General features: G+C 43.2%; 1 protein-coding gene across 4 annotated transcripts in view; it reads left to right on the top strand.

Moving 5' to 3' along the window:
* The window catches only part of CPM (carboxypeptidase M), a 130,344-nt gene that overhangs the window by 19,291 nt on the left and 93,546 nt on the right, over window positions 1-17,507 (top strand). The window contains exons 1-2 of one of the 4 annotated variants that reach the window (XM_068276702.1): window positions 1,615-1,730; window positions 4,679-4,838. In XM_068276702.1, the coding sequence (XP_068132803.1) occupies window positions 1,722-1,730; window positions 4,679-4,838 (169 nt within the window). In that variant the 5' untranslated portion in view covers window positions 1,615-1,721. Of the gene's footprint in view, window positions 1-1,614; window positions 1,731-4,675; window positions 4,839-17,507 lie in introns of those variants that run through there. The other 3 variants (XM_068276701.1, XM_068276703.1, XM_068276704.1) reach the window with 3 other exon arrangements.

Here is a 17,507-nt window from a genome sequence, read left to right as displayed (position 1 = left end):
CTGATATATTTCAGTTCTGACAAAATGTTGTCAGAACTGGAAGGGATTATTGTCAGAAGAAAATGGTGAGCTTCTGAGAGGAACTGATGGCAAGGTAACTATGCAATGTTCATTTGAAGTTACCTCATGTGTTTATTTTAAATATTTTTACTCAGTACAGGTTCTCTTTAAATACCTTATTTTCCAGGTGGACCAGCGGAGGGAGAGGATGTCAGAGAGAGCGCACCCACCATCGCCGCTTACTAAACTTCCGGGACGCCGTCTGCGTTCCACAAACCGGAAGGAGCGGGCCGGAAGCTGTCATCCGTACTTGGAGGCCAATCAGGGGCGAGCGCCACTGACGCTGCATCCCTGTACCCTTGTTGCTAAGGACGCTATTGCCTTCCCAAACGAAGGCGTAGTTTTGTGAGCCATGCCCATACACTCGTGTAGTGTTGGGCGTGGTTTTCCGTCCCAGGGTCACGGGGGTATTGTATTCCCATTGGTCCTACCACCCACGTAACTGTGGGGATGCAGCGTCAGTGGCGCTCGCTCCTGATTGGCCTCCAAGTACGGATGACAGCTTCCGGCCCGCTCCTTCCGGTTTGTGGAACGCAGACGGTGTCCCGGAAGTTTAGTAAGCGGCGATGGTGGGTGCGCTCTCTCTGACATCCTCTCCCTCCGCTGGTCCACCTGGAAAATAAGGTATTTAAGGGGTGATATTCGGGGGGCTCATTTGTCCTGAGGAAGCACTCATTTGAGGAGTGCGAAACAGCTGTCGACCCTTTGTACATGCTTGTCCCCCTCTTGCTCTCCTAGCAACTGAAGCTGTTGTATCCTTTGCATACAATTTTTAATCATCCTCCAGCACCCAAGGCTGAGACACCAAAGTGCGCCCCTCCATCTCTGCCACCCCAGCCATCGCACACTAATTGCTATTAGACTAAGAGGCGCCACAGGGCCCACAACCTTCCCAACACCTTAATATCTAGTTATCTGGCTTGCAGTCACTGCCATGTATCCCCTTTTATTATTTCTTTCTGCTTCAAACACAATTAGGAATGACAGCTGAATGAATTCTGCGCCCCCTCCTACACTGCACCCTGAGGCTGGAGCCTCTCCAGCCTATGCCTCGGCCCGGCCCTGTGGCCACCTTTAGAATTTGGGACCATTGCTGTATGCGTTTGCCTTCAACTGTTTCTGCACAAGTGCAATTTGAGGTTAAGCCAGGCTTATTTCTTTGCATGCTTCCTAAAACATTCCCAGGGGGCAAGAAACTGAGGCAGACTGTTCGTCATTGACGAGGACAGACTTGCCATGTTACATGCCTTTCCATCAACATGCGTGAACTTCTCACTAGTTCTGACACGCACGTGCTGAAGCATCCCTGTCATCATGCTAGAAAAATGAGCTGTCTGGAGTCCTTGCGCTTCCTGCACTTTCTAATCACACCGAAGGCTTTGGTAATTACTATATGCACAGATCAACTCACTGTATGATCCAGGCTGAAATGTCACTAGATGGCGCCCTATTATTTCTGGCTTTTGACAGAGTGCTGAGAAGTTGTGGATTGTCCCCAGAGAGAGGAGGTAGCTAGCTTGCTGTCTATCTGACGGGGTGGGTTGGATCACAGCAGAAAGGGAGCAGTGATAAGTCCAGCACTTTGGAGTCACAGCTCCAGTTTGTGCCTGCCTGAGATCACGGAAAGTGTCTGGGAAGTTTCGCTCTGTCTACTCAGGAGGATGCACTGGGTAATGAGAATACAGCACTACTGTCTTTCACACAGTACACTACAGTACACACTGATCGGCTCTGTGCTACTAGGAAACTGACTACTCATGTTCCCTTCATAGTATTCATTTGTATGTATGTATGGCTTTACCTGTTTCAGCATTGTAGGGTGAGATGAGATTGCCTTTGAAATTAAAAGCTTGGAGTTGAGCATCACTTTTCTTGTAGTAATTGGCAGAATTTTGTATTACTCATTTTGAGTCTTGTATAACTTTCATACTATGATTAATACCTGGTTGGAAGATCTATTTACCTGTGGCTGCAAGAAGCGATGAGCTTGCTTTTATAGTCACCACTGCCTAGTGGTGGTATCTTGGATAGTGAATATATCAGAGAAAAGTCAATATGGATACAGTGGAGCTGGATGAACAAGACAAATGCAAAGAAAACGAGAGCAAAAGTGAAGCAGTTTTGTCAGAGCTTTTCACTTGATAGTTTTTTTAGTTTTTTTTCTACAGCTGATAAATTAGACCCAATATTTTTGCTCTGATTATTTATCGAAATGGCTATACATGGCTAAACAAAACTTTTATTTATATTTTAATTTTATGGAAAAGTGCATTTTAACAAAGTGCTGCTACTATCGGCAAACAAATTTCAACTCACTGTAGTCAGATAACAAGATGTACCGTATTATTACTGATGCTTGCTAACTGCTACTTTATTGAATAATAAGACTGAGATAATGATTGCTTAACTTTTTGGAGTATTAGTCACTGTGGGCCACTGAAACTTTCTGATTTCAAAATTCACATTTGTGTGCATTTATTTACATTTCGTTTTATATGCCGATCTGATTTATATACCTTGTTACCAATTTTATGTGCTGTATTTAGTTGAATCCTGTTTGCTATGTGTTATGTACACTGCTTTTTCTCAGCAGAAATAATCTTTCTCGATTGTTTTAGCCAGACATTTAAAGAATGTACAGGTTTGCGCTGATGCCACTAACCTTTCTCCACCAAGACAGATCACCTCACTTTTGTTCTACAGGGACTTCAAAGAAAATTCCTGCAGCATGGTGCCGCTTATGCGTCCTCCACCTTCCTCCATAGAACGGTACTCGTTGCTCAGCCAGGAGTCGAGCAGAGTGTCCGTACAGCACTTGTTCTAGAACTGTGACCTGAAATGATCTTTACAGATAATTTTGGGTGACAGATATCTAAAGTCTTCACTGGGCTATAGCTTTCTCTGATACACTTTGGGCTATTTCTACAGAAAACATTGTAATTTTCAGCAGAAATAGCAAGTTATTGGAGGGCGTCCATTATGTGATTTTTACTCCAACTGATAAATGATACACATCCTCCTGGTATTAGTCTTTAACCTTGATTTACTCATTTGCACCACTCGACAGTGCCTTAGGAAGAGGCTGTCGCTATATAAATGAACAATAATATTGTTCAAATTTCAGCAGAAATCTGATTAAAGAATTCCACTGATGCAAATGTTGTACAGTTTACAGTTTATGTGGTTCATTTTTTAGTTCTGGACCGTGCTCAGATGATGAAAAGACATGAAAAGTAGGTTTACTACTTAATGGTTTTATTAGAGTAGATGGTCAATAAGTTACACATTGTACAAGCAAAAATCTTTCAAATACTATTGCCCTCTCAATCAATATTTGATTGAAATTTCATATAGGAATGCTCTTCTTTTATTGATTGAGCATGGACAGAGGGGTGGTGGCGGGAAAGGTAGACAGCTGAAGGCTGCATAGTTTTGTACTCCATTGAACAGTATAAAGTTGGTGGTACATTGGCAGTGTTCCAATTGATTTTTTTTCTTTACAGAATACTGCTGAAATCTGATCAATGTGAAGGTGTGCAAGGTGGTAATCTAGATAAAAGATCAATATAAATTATTTACCTGATAATTTTCCTATTTTGATCAAAAATTGATTAGGAGAGCCCAGTTTTCAATTTAATTTTGCTTTGATCTATCCTAATGTCCTAATCTATTGAAGTGTTGATTAGTGCATGTGTAGTTTGTTTCATGGAGGACAACACAATAGTGAAATAGTGATTGACCTCAATTTGCATATGTGCATCCAAGTTTGTGCAGTACAGATTATTATTATTATTATTGATTTATAAAGCGCCAACATATTCCGTGGTGCTGTACAAAGTACTGATCTGAAAATCGATGTCATTATCAATCAGGAACAGATCGGTCATGCCGCAAATTATTGATTTGACCTGTTGATCGGATGGGAAATTGTATTGTGTGTACCTAGAATAACTTGTGACATTTATATCCTCTATAATACAACCACTGTGTCCTCCTCTATCCCTGTGTCCGTGCGTTTTGGCCAGCGCGCATGCGCTGCTCGCGGGCTGACGGTGGGCAGTAAAGGAGGACAGGGGGGCGGGCGTGTGCACAAGCGGGTACGCGCCACAGCCGTGTGCTGACCTGCTGACGGGTGGTAGGGGATGGGGGTTGTGAGGGGTGCAGCGGCAGAGGCCTGGCGTCCATTATTGTAGTGGGCCTAAGGTCTAGTAATTTTATAATTTACTCACTACCTGTATTGGCCAACTAAGACCGTAAGCGACAATTTCCCCAGCAGGGACACAGGACACATTAAGGACCAGTTCACACTGCAACAAAGTTTTCAAGTTATAAATCATCTTCTGTAATACTCATTTTGGGGTCATTTTTTCAATTACAGTACTTGATCATCTTTATTTTAAACCCCAAATGTAAGATTGTCCAACCCAGTTTTGGTGTAATTTTGAATAAGGTAATAGTTGTGTGTAGGCTTGTTATACACTCCCATTACTGTTTTATTTTCCCCTTGAGAGCACATACAGCTGTTTTATACAGTATGTTACTTAGAAGCACAAGTAATATTTGCAAGCAGTGAACATGGAAAACATATTTTCTGAAATGACCCTTCTCTGTCCAGCAGTTTCTGATGACCTGTTTGTGGCTGGAATTTCTTCCATCCTATATGCAAAGCCTGGATTTTAACTATCACAACTCCCAAGAACTGGAAAATGTATTAAAAGACTTCAGTGCCAAATATCCAACAATAACCAATCTGTACAGCATTGGGAAATCAGTGGAAGGTAAGAGCAGTAATACTAATTTTTTTTTAATGCATGCTATAGAATATTACATTTAAACTACAAAGGAAAATTCACCCAAAATGTTACTTCTGTTACCTACTAGATACTGTATGTCTTGGGGACTATAGGATAAAGAGTTCTTATCCAAATATCACCAATGTACAGATAAGAGCTTGATTGAGGATTGAGCACCATGGGTATGCCAGCTCTCAGCTTGTATGGGGGATCCAGCAGAACTTTGGGAAGGGAAAAGGGGGAGGGCGGGTGGGGGGAACTGGCAATGCTTTTATTAATGTTAGCTTTTTATCGCTTTGTTACTGATGTCACTCTACTTTTAGAGTCTTAAAGTGTAACTGAAGTTACATAATGAGTTGAACATGGATACATATAGTACTGGCCCTATAAATAAATTATCTGAAGTCAATTTCTGTTTTCCAGGGAGTCAAGTTGTTGTCTATAGATATGAGCTTGACGAAAAGCGTGTAGAATTCAGCTCCATTACTTGACAAATAAATAGAAGCCAAAATAGTTTAATCTGACAGTGAAAAGGCAGCTGATAACATTTTACAGCTGAAAAGTCCCAAGAGTAATAATTACTTCTGCTCGTTTTGCTGCTCAGCAAAGTAGGTTTAACATCAGACTATAATGCCTGCTGTTTAAGATGCAGTCTTAAAAATGAAGCTATTAAACTGAAAATAAAAATATCAGACTCGGTTCTACAGTGGTGTGAAAAACTATTTGCCCCCTTCCTGATTTCTTATTCTTTTGCATGTTTGTCACACTTAAATGTTTCTGCTCATCAAAAACCGTTAACTATTAGTCAAAGATAACATAATTGAACACAAAATGCAGTTTTAAATGATGGTTTTTATTATTTAGTGAGGAAAAAAAACTCAAAACCTACATGGCCCTGTGTGAAAAAGAAATTGCCCCCTGAACCTAATAACTGGTTGGGCCACCCTTAGCAGCAATAACTGCAATCAAGCGTTTGCGATAACTTGCAACAAGTCTTTTGCAGCGCTCTGGAGGAATTTTGGCCCACTCATCTTTGCAGAATTGTTGTAAATCAGCTTTATTTGAGGGTTCTCTAGCATGAACCGCCTTTTTAAGGTCATGCCACAACATCTCAATAGGATTCAGGTCAGGACTTTGACTAGGCCACTCCAAAGTCTTCATTTTGTTTTTCTTCAGCCATTCAGAGGTGGATTTGCTGGTGTGTTTTGGGTCATTGTCCTGCTGCAGCACCCAAGATCGCTTCAGCTTGAGTTGACGAACAGATGGCTGGACATTCTCCATCAGGATTTTTTGGTAGACAGTAGAATTCATGGTTCCATCTATCACAGCAAGCCTTCCAGGTCCTGAAGCAGCAAAACAATCCCAGACCATCACACTACCACCACCATATTTTACTGTTGGTATGATGTTCTTTTTCTGAAATGCTGTGTTACTTCTACGCCAGATGTAATGGGACACGCACCTTCCAAAAAGTTCAACTTTTGTCTCGTCGGTCCACAAGGTATTTTCCAAAAAGTCTTGGCAATCATTGAGATGTTTTTTAGCAAAATTGAGACAAGTCTTAATGTTCTTTTTGCTTAAAAGTGGTTTGTGCCTTGGATATCTGCCATGCAGGCCGTTTTTGCCCAGTCTCTTTCTTATGGTGGAATCGTGAATACTGACCTTAATTGAGGCAAGTGAGCCTGTAGCTCTTTAGATGTTGTCCTGGGGTCTTTTGCGGCCTCTCGGATGAGTTTTCTCCGTGCTCTTTGGGTAATTTTGGTCGGCTGGCCACTCCTGGGAAGGTTCTTCACTGTTCCATGTTTTTGCCATTTGTGGATAATGGCTCTCACTGTGGTTCGCTGGAGTCCCAAAGCTTTAGAAATGGCTTTATAACCTTTACCAGACTGATAGATCTCAATTACAGTACTTTTGTTCTCATTTGTTCCTGAAGTTCTTTGGATCTTGGCATGATGTCTAGCTTTTGAGGTGCTTTTGGTCTACTTCTCTGTGTCAGATATCTCCTATTAAAGTGATTTCTTGATTGAAACAGGTGTGGCAGTAATTAGGCCTGGGGCTGACTACAGAAACTGAACTTAGGTGTGATAAACCACAGTTAAGTTATTTGTTAACAAGGGGGGCAATCACTTTTTCACACAGGGCCATGTAGGTTTTAAATGTTTTTCTTCTCACTAAATAATAAAAACCATCATTTAAAACTGCATTTTGTGTTCAATTAAGTTATCTTTGACTAATAGTTAACGGTTTTTGATGAGCAGAAACATTTAAGTGTGACAAACATGCAAAAGAATAAGAAATCAGGAAGGGGGCAAATAGTTTTTCACACCACTGTATATTACTTATGTTTTATTTACCATTAGCATACCATTTACCATACAATTAATTATCTCCTAAGTTTATTTTTACTTCTATACAGTATATGCATTGGCATGGCAGTGGGGAACTGACGTGAATTTGCACACTTGTGCAGCGTCTGTCACAGAGATAGGTGTGGCCGCCTTGTGGAAACGTGCCATAACTGTCTTCTGGAGGAACCATGACTATAGTGCGGGCCACAGATAAAGGCCACACTGCATCTGTTGTAGTATAATGCACTGCAGTCTCTATTTACCCACTTGCTGACTTAGAATTTCCAACATACCTGAGCACTCTTTCCACTGATAAACTGGGATGCAGAGGAGCTGGGCTACCTGGTCTTAATGATAACATCTGCCATCCAAAAACAATGTGAAATGCAATAATTCTGTACATACTGGGACAACATAGATCTTCACACCAAAGCACTTGGTGTAGAGAAATCGACCGGTGACATTTTAAGAGGAACTATATCAGTGCGCTCAAACTCCCTCTCTATCTAAACGTAGCCATACACTGGTCGATTTGCCATCAGATTCGACCAACAGATAGCTCGCTTTCTGATCGAATCTGATCAGAGAGGGAACGTATGGCTGCCTTTACTGCAAACAGATTGTGAATCGATTTCAGCCTAAAACCGTTCACAATCTGTGGTGGTGGTGGTGCTGCCGCCGCCCCCCCCCCCCCGCATACATTACCTGCTCCGCCGGCGCGACTCCCCAGGTCTCCGCTGTCTTCTTCTCTGCTTTGGTCTGGTCTTTGGATCCAGCAGGCTTCACTTCTTCCTGTCTGGGGGAAGTTTAAACAGTAGAACGCCCTCTACTGTTTAAACTTCCTGCCGGGACAGGAAGAAGTGAAGCCTGCTGGATCCGGAGCCCAGCGCGGAGACGGAGCAGCGGTGACCGGGGGGGTACGCACCGGCCGGAGCAGGTAATGTATTGCAGCTGTATTGCGTTGGTCGTCGGGCACTCGAACGCCGCTAGCGACGCGCTCCCTACCCGCGGGCGATCGCCGGTAATTTCCCGCACGGAGCGATCGACGGGACCGATCTATTTCGGGACGAAATAGATCGGAATTTAGCGTCTAGCGTGACCGATGTGACAGCAGATTCGAACCCAGTGATCGAATCTGCTGTCGATCGGTTGGGAATCGGCCTAGTGTATGGCCACCTTAAAGCTGCCTACAATGAGGTCAAATACAATTGTCCAAAGATGTTCCTCTCAGTCCAAGCGACACTCTCACATTGCACATCTTGATAAACAGTTGTAATCACCTCCACACCACACCCGATATGATGACATTCACCAAATATATGAGACCACCAGGGTCTTCACACGCCTTGGGGATATTACCAGGTCACCCCCGACCTCTCACAACCAAATCTCCTTCAAATACAGATTATCCTCTTCACAATGCTTCTCTTCAGATAGCCCATATCATACAACCTCTCACTGTTAGATATCACTTCTTCCTCCACATATAACCTCAAATAAATAATCTCCCATAGCATAACTTTGTTCAAACTTTAATGCCGGGAATACAGGTTACGTTTGTACCGCTCGATTATGCCACCGGATCGATTCCCGCTCTTCCCCGCGGGCGATTCTCTTATCTTCTGCTCGTTTTCCTTATCTTTTTCCATTGTCCCGCCCGCGGTATCAAGTGCGGAATCGATCCGGCGGGTGATCAGACATGTCGGAAATTATCAATCGAGCCATCTAATGGTTTGATCGAGCGGTACAAACGTACTGTGTATTTCCAGCATTATATATATAAAATGTATTGCCCTCTCATAGATCACAGTAAAATCCAGGCATAGAGTATTTATACGGGCTCTCCCAGTCTCGGTGGCCACGCCTGGCTTAGCAGGATCCCCTCCAGCTGTCCTGCCTGGCTGATCGGGCTGTCGCGCGCACCTGTTATGAGGTTAGGCCTGGCAGATCCCTAGTCTTCCCTCAACCTCTATACCCCAATGAGAGCAGTTCAGCTGCAGCAAGCTACAGGTAAATTGCAGATGGCAATGACACTCGGTGTGAATGCAATCAAAACCATGCAACTAAATGCATGCAGAGAAATCAGAACTACCCGGTTGCAGTTCCACTGCAACCAACAAGACATGCTACAGGAGGGATCGTGACAGCACCGCTCCTCACGCCGTCCTATCACCAAGCTTCAGTCCACACAGCCACTTCCGGGATCCGCCCTACTAATTTCGTCATCAAGACTCATCAGGGTTCATCCCCCTGAGTCTGAGTATAGGACTGCCCAAACAGGGCAGTCCCACCCAGGGCCGGATTACCGACCAGGCAACAAAAGCAGTCGCTTGGGGCCCCATTCAGAGTCAAAGGGGCCCCATCAGCACATAAACCAGCCCTCGCCATCCTGTCAGCGGTGGCTGGAAGGTATAATGGTTAAAGGGACTCTGAGCAGTGCAGTAAATATGGAAAGATGCATATCATTTTAAAGCTCTCTTTCTCCTCTTTCCAATGATATATAAACCGCTGCCCTATGCCTTTTAGTTTTTGCAATTTTTGCGATCGAAATTGCTGCGATTTCGATCGCGAAAATTGCAAAAACTAAAAGGCGTAGGGTGGCTGTTTATATATCATTGGAAAGAGGAGAGCGAGAGCTTCAAAATGATATGCATCTTTCCATAGTTACATTGTATTACACAGGACGACTTTTCTCCAAAGTCGGCAGCTCGATTCAGCACAATGCAATGAAATATAAGGAACCCAGGGGGATATAATTACAAACATCATGCTGGTAGGTGTGAGGATGTAATTAATTAGTTGTGGGTATGCTTAAAGGCATACCCACAGGCACTGCTCGGAGTCCCTTTAAGGGCTCTGCCTCTGACACAGGAGACCAGGTTTCGAATCTAGTCTGCCTGTTCAGTAAGCCAGCACCTATTCAGTAGGAGACCTTAGGCAAGTCTCTCTAACACTGCTACTGCCTATAGGGCGCGTCCTAGTGGCTGCAGCTCTGGCGCTTTGAGTCCGGCAGGAGAAAAGCGCAATATAAATGTTATTTGTCTTGTCTTGTCAAATGATGCCGTGCGCTGCTGATTGTCTTCAGAGCCAGGCTCTCCTCCTAGGTCCCACTCCTGCTACTGTGCGCTCTGCCCACTCCTCCCTCCCTTCCCACAGAGAACCACAGCTGCAGCAAGAATGATAGCAGCAGATAGCAAACGCTCACTCACCTATCCATGATCCAAGCGATAGAGATCCCGTCATCTGAAACCCATCTGTCTCTTCTACAGTGCAGCTGCTCGCTCTGAACTTCCTGAGTCTCAGATCAGACAGGAAGTAGGAAGTAGTAATAGCAGTAGTAACAGAGCGACAGCACTCTAGAGGAGACAGATGGGCTCCGGATGACGGGACCTCTATTGCTTGGATCGCAATAGGTGAATGTGAGTCATCTGGTACTGTCATTCTCCCCCGCTGCGGCTGCCTTCTCTGCTGGACTATCGTATTCACTGGGATGGAGGCTGCATGGTGGCTGTCTAGTTTGGGAGGAAATCGGTTGTTCGGTGGTGGTTATGTAATTCTGTGTGGGGAACGGCTTCCGGTTTGGTGGTGTCCAGAGCTTTCTGCTATTGCCAGGCTGGAGATGCAGGGGAAAAGTGCTGCTGCTGTGATATCTGGCGCCCTCTTCACAGGGGTGCCCCAGCCCCTGAGTGCAAATGTTCCAGCCATTCATCTCTCACTCTGCATTTTGCCGCTGCTATTCCCTGCATTGTGCACCCACAGAGGAAAGCGGGCTGTTGCCCATAGCAACCAGTAGCTCGGCTGACCCGGTGTGTGCGGCATGTTGCTGTGCAGCTGCATCTTCTGATTCTATTACGACATGATGGGGGGGCCCAAATCAGTTACTTTGCTTAGGGCCCCATTTAGCCTTAATCCGGCTCTGGTCCCACCCAATGTGCATTTACATACAGTGTAAAAATACAAATTATACAATTCCTATACAGAGAACTGCAATACTGTCTACCCTGCAATAAATAGTTTAGGGGTCATCCTACCTTCCCCACAGCATAATAATCACATAACATCCAATTTTTGTTTACGTCATATTACAATTTTACCCCAGAGTACCCTATTCAATAGAGCCGCACCTCCACCTTTCTCGACAACCCGGATAGCTCCTCCTGTTGCCACCGGACTACACTACAGAAACTACTGACCTGACTGGTATTTATACCATGACTGGCATTTATGCCATGATTACTGGCCAGTCAGAGGGAGTTTTCCCCTATAGTATCAGTGCTAAAAAATCAAACACTAGTGCCAGTCAGAGGATGCCAGGAGTAACAGGACAGCTCCTTCGGGGGCTGGAGTGATAACCACGTTACTTTATTTCTAAAAAGCCCATTTTCCAATTTTTAATGCTCTTGAAGTTCATCTATACATAAAGAAAAAACAGTCTCTGTTTTGTTCTCAAATCAGTTTATCCCTGGTTATCAGTAATGCAGCTGTTTCTGAGCTTTGAGCAGTAGGTGAGTAGTAGCAAGTCAGGTGACTTTATTTATGAAGACTGGCAGTATGAAAGAAAGCTCAACCCATTCAGGACCTATTCACATGGACAGTTGAACTGCATGCCATCTGTTGCTGTGCAGTGCAACCAAATAGCCACATTTATAACCACAAGTGTGTCAGCGGTTGACATGCAGTGTGGTTGCTGTTTGGTAGAAGAATGTCGTATGTGAGATCTAGCTTGTGGTTGGTGCCCTCCGAGATTGGGTGCAGAGATTAGTGTTAATTATTAAGAAGGAGAGGTTAATTTTAGGTACAAGGAGGGGGTTTTGTGAAAGGTGTTATGCTGGGCATACACTAGTCAACCCGGCGGCTCGATTAGCCGCCGGATCGACTCCCGCCGCGTCCCCGCTCGTCCCCGCGGGCGGCCGGATCGATTCCTGCTCGTCCTCGCGGGCGCTCCTTATCTTCCGCTCGATTCCCCGCTATTGTCCGCCCGGCATTAGATGAGGGAGTTAGTGTTAGGCACTAGGAGCTGGGGGATAGTGTAAAAATGGGGTCCGGGTCAGTGTATAGTAAAATATCAATAATATAAACTACTGGTATTTTTTTTTCTTTAACAATAAAAAAAAAAAATACTGATATTTTTTACTATCAGTACCACCAGCCAACTCATATGGTGGCACCGCTACACATACTCTGAATTAAATATTCGATCCTAAATAAATTGTATAATGTGCCCCTAGCTTGGGCAACAGTTTTACCTGTTTAAATGATGTTATACTTACCTTTTCTTGCTGAGAATACCTGTTACAGCCTCAGCCTCTGTCCCTTGACTTGTTTCTGCAAGGGCCGACCAGTAGCATTTCACTTGAAGCTGAAAAATGTAATCACCAAATCTGTGCACTGGCATGGCCATGGCTTCTGGCATGGCCATGGCTTCTCTGGTCTTCTATTGTTTACACTTTGGAATTTTCAATCCCTCTTCTCAAATCTCCTCCATTTCAGTTGCTGAGGATCGGTGGGAGCCCGGTTCTGCTACAAACTTGTCAATTGGATTATTATTATTTTTTTTCTGTCAGTGCTTTAACCATCTTGGAAATAGCAGTGGAGTATTGTACTGTGTTAGCCATCAGTAAATGCCAGTTTTGATTAGCCGCATTGCCGGCGTGCGGTGGCCGCACTGTATAAACCCGCGTACTTCCGTTTGCGCCGCGATGCAGTGAGGCTCAATACAATCCCTATGGGACCCGCACGTGAACTGCGGAAAACTGCAAAATGATATCCATAAATTTAGCTGCACCGCATCTTCTTATTGCGACCAGAAATTTGCATCAATGGAAATGGTTCCATTGGCTAACATTGCATGCAGTTTGTATGCGGCGCGGTAATCGCAATGCACCGCGTGTAGTGGAAACGAGTCCTCAAAGAAAGAAGTTTTGATCCTGGATGATACCATTTATTGGCAAACTTATTGGCCAATAAATGGTATAATCCTTATTCAAAACTACTATCTTTGAAACAAATTGATTTTCATAGCTTTAGATCCAGTTTAACAGATTTGCCTTTGGCTGCTGGTGTGTGCAGGGTTCAGATGCAATGTTGCACAAGGAGCCTCTTTATCTGTGTGGATCTTTTTACACAATAGATTAATTACATTTAATTTAAGCTGCCTCTAAGGTGTGATCATCTGTGTCTTTGGTATTAAAAAACCACTATTGCGAAAAATGTAAAATTTTAAATACATACAAATAAGAAGTACGTTTCTTCCCAAGTAAAATGAGCCATAGGTTACCTTTCTCCTATGTTGCTGCTGTCACATACAGTAGGTAGTAGAAATCTGACAGAACCAGCAGGTTTTTGACTAGCCCATCTGCTCATAGGGGATTCTCAGGGTCTTGTTTATTTTCAAAAGCACTTAGGCTTTAATCACACTGCGTTTGACTCGGGTGTCCATCCGTGGTGGAATTTTTTTTCCGCATTTTTTAAGCGGTTTCTGGCGATTTTCTGCGCGTTCGCTCGTTTTCGTAAGCACTTTTGCAGAGCGGTTCCGTCTTTTGATCTGGAAAAAAATCCAGAAGCAATAAATACAATGTATTTTTTTTTTTAAAACAAAGCAGAGGGACACCAAGAGCCCCAATAGTGTAATTCGTCTTGGGGACAACAAAATAAATGAGAAGTTAAAATTATACTCACAAACCAGGGTTACCAATAGGCAACCACTGTATAGGCAGGTGGGGAGAACAATCCTGACCCCACTCAGGAATAAAAAGTCGCTCTCTGTAGACAGGAAGATAGGGTAACAACCCTCCACCCAGGGTGGACTCAATGTAGTGTACAAGATACAGAGGCGCCAAAAGAATAAAAGGTAATTAAATGAACTTAAAAAACCAACTGGTTAAACAGAGGAGGCAGCGGTGGTCTTACCCCCTCCAAACAGACACAGGCAAGGACTGCGATTCAGACAGTCAACAATTTATTCGGAACTCCAAAAAACAATGCAACGCGTTTCACGGGCCATACATCCCGCTTCCTCAGGCAAAATACAGTAGGAGTCACAGCTGCAGAAAATACACAAACAGACAACCAGAGGCATAAAATCGTCAAAGTGCTGATATGAATACGTAAATTTACATTTTGCATTACATTTTGCATTACATTTTAGTGACAAGTTGTGCGCGGGTTATAAATATTAGTTTCAGACTGATAGTAGTCTCATAGGTATGCTTGACAGCTATAGAATGGGTAGGGGGAATGTTAAAGGTGCATTGTGCTAAACAGAGTAAGACCAATGATAAATACAAACAAATATGCAAATACATAAAGTAAAAAATTGGCTGGGTTTGCTGCCGGTTGTTGTGGACATCATACAGAACAACAGTGAATAGTGGGTGAAATTGGGAGAAAGGGTTGACATGGTCTAGAGGAGGAGGAGGAACAGAGGGTGTTGGAATGGCTAAAAAACAGGTGGGGTGTTTTAGGCAGCAAGTAAACAAGAGTATAAGGAGAAGGCAGACTTACCATCTGTATTATATCAGCGAGCTCGGCGCCTCTGTAATGCCAGAGGACACCTGAGTTCATTAAGTAGCATGGATCAGTATGAGGAATGTGAGAGTACTTCCGGGCGGAAGTGTGTCATAGAGGGGCGGGGCCATCATGTGTGTAAACTTTGTAAATTTTGTAAATAAAGTTGAAGAAGAAAAAAAAAAAAAAAAAAAAAAAAAAAAAGAAGGAACGGCTAGAAAAATTAGTTTCGAACTGATGGAAGTCTCAAAGGTATGCTTGACCACTTTAGAATGGATAAGGGGGGGTGTAAAAAGTTGCATTGTACTGAATCAGAGTAAGACCAATGATAAATACAAACAAATATACAAGTATTCAACATAAAAATGGTAGAAAGACATGTAAAATGCATAAAATGTATAAAAATCAAAATAAAAGTTGCATATCATAAAATAAGAATAAACATATACATTATTAGAAGGATAAAAGAGAGGACTATTAAAAGACTAAACGGATTAGGTAAAGTGCTTAATGTATTTTTTCTAGTACTTCATTAAGACCCTCAGGAACCAAAGTCCTGAGGGTCTGTATCCAATACATTTCCAGTTTTTTTAGGGTAACAGAGGCCGCCGGGGCACTGTCGTTGATCTGATCAATGAGAGTGATGGTGAAGGTGTCAGGGGTGCCGTCGTGTGCGTGGTGAAAGTGACGTGAGACACTGTGCAAAGGGAAGTGTTTGAGGATATTCCTTTTGTGTTGTCCTATCCTACTACGGGCTTCTTGTGTGGTTCTGCCAATATACTGGAGACGGCAAGAACAGGAAATGAGATAGATGATAAATTTTGAATGGCATGAGATATGTTTTTTTATTTGGTATTGAGTACCTGTGGTGTGAGAACTAAAGCTGACTGTGTTGGTAATAAAAGGACAGGCTAAACAGCGGGTGTGGTTACAGGCCCAGGAGCCGGGGGGAAGTGTACTGGAAGAGGCGGAGGGAGGATGGTTGCGAAGTTTACTGGGAGCTAACAGGCCACGGAGGTTGGGTGCTCTCCTATAGGTGATTTGCGGTCGGGTAGGTAATAGGGGTTTAAGGTAGGGGTCCTGGAGCAGGATTTCCCAGCGATTATGTAAAATAGATCTAATGATTGAGTGTTCTTTGCAGTATTTTGTGATGAATCTAGATTGAGGGTTATTGTCAGTGGTAGGATTGGAGATGGTTTTTGTAGTGGATGGTTGGATTTTGGCCTTATGCCGTGCATCGCGGATCAACTTCTTGGGGTATTTTCTCTCAGAGAATTTTTTTGCAAGAATATCGGATTGAGAATTGTAGTCATTGATATCGGAACAGTTTCTAAAAATCCTTTTAAACTGGCTATATGGGGTATTCTGGGTCCAAGGGCGGTGGTGAAAACTGCTGAAATGAATGAAATTGTTGGAGTCTACTGTTTTGAAGTATGTTTTGGTTTGTATGGAGTTGTTAACTATGGAAATAGTAAGGTCGAGGTAGTTGATTGTGGTAGGGTGGTGTTGGGCAGTAATATTGAGTCGGGCTTTGTTACTGTTGAGGAATAATATGAAATCAGGAATGAGGGTGGTATCACCCTTCCAAATGAAAAATAGATCATCAATATAGCGTTTATATAGGATTATATTGTTTTTGAACGGGTGATCATTGTTGAGTAATGTTGTTTCAATTAATCCCATGGTCAGGTTAGCGTACGAGGGTGCAAAGGAGCTCCCCATAGCTGTACCGCTAACCTGATGATAAATACAGTCATTAAATGTGAAAATGTTGTTGTACAAAATGAACTCAATGCACTGCAGAAGGAACTGTTGTTGTAAGGGGGGCATATTGGGAATAGTGGTGAGATAATATTGAATAGCAGAAAGGCCGAATTGATGTGGAATATTTGTATATAAGGATGTAATGTCACAGGTTAACCAACTGTATTCAGAGGACCAGGTGATCTGGGATAATAGTTGTGTGAGGTGGTAAGAGTCTTTTAAATAGGATGGGAGGTTGATGACAAGTGGCTGTAGATGTTTATCAATAAACCGGGAGAGATTACTGGTCATGGAATTAATACCGGAAATTATGGGTCTTCCGGGCGGTTTATGTAGCTGTTTGTGGATTTTAGGTAGATGATAGAAAAAGGGGGTAGCGGGGTGTTGGTTAATGATGAAATTGCGTTCGTTTTTTGTAATGATGTTCTGGAAGAAGGCCTGATTGATGAACTGTTTGAGAATATTGTTAAGGGCTGTTGTGGGGTCGGAAGTGAGTCGGTTGTAGTGGTTGCGATCATTAAGAAGTCTGAGGGATTCGTCAAGATAATCAGATTTATTGAGAATAACTATACCACCGCCCTTGTCCGCAGGTTTGATGACCAGATTGGGGTTTCGGAGTAGTGTTTTAAGAGCTGTATGTTCGTTGGGGGTAAGGTTTGGTTTTGTGGTGTGAGTTTGTGTTTGCAGGGTACGCAGATCATCCATAACGAGGGAATAAAACGTTTCAATGTAATGGCCCTTAGAGGCTGTAGGATAGAATCGGGACTGTCCTTTCAGTTGGGTGGTGATGAATGTTTCCAAATGTATCTCATTGGGATCAGTTGTAGTGATGGCAATTGAGTCGTTGGCAGTGATGATGAGGGGTACAGAGGAGAGAAGTGTCTGATTTCTCTTAATCGCAAAGTGGCGTTTGAGAGTGAGTTTTCTGATATATGAGTTAAGATCTGAAAATAATTCGAACATATTGACTGAATTGGTTGGACAGAATGATAGGCCTTTGTCCAGAAGACTTATTTCATGTTGGGTGAGTATGTGC

Source organism: Hyperolius riggenbachi, chromosome 3 (assembly GCF_040937935.1).
Source record: "Hyperolius riggenbachi isolate aHypRig1 chromosome 3, aHypRig1.pri, whole genome shotgun sequence".
Taxonomy (NCBI): domain Eukaryota; kingdom Metazoa; phylum Chordata; class Amphibia; order Anura; family Hyperoliidae; genus Hyperolius; species Hyperolius riggenbachi.
The sequence above is the reverse complement of the archived record's forward strand: the minus strand, read 5'-3'. Positions and strand labels throughout refer to the sequence as shown.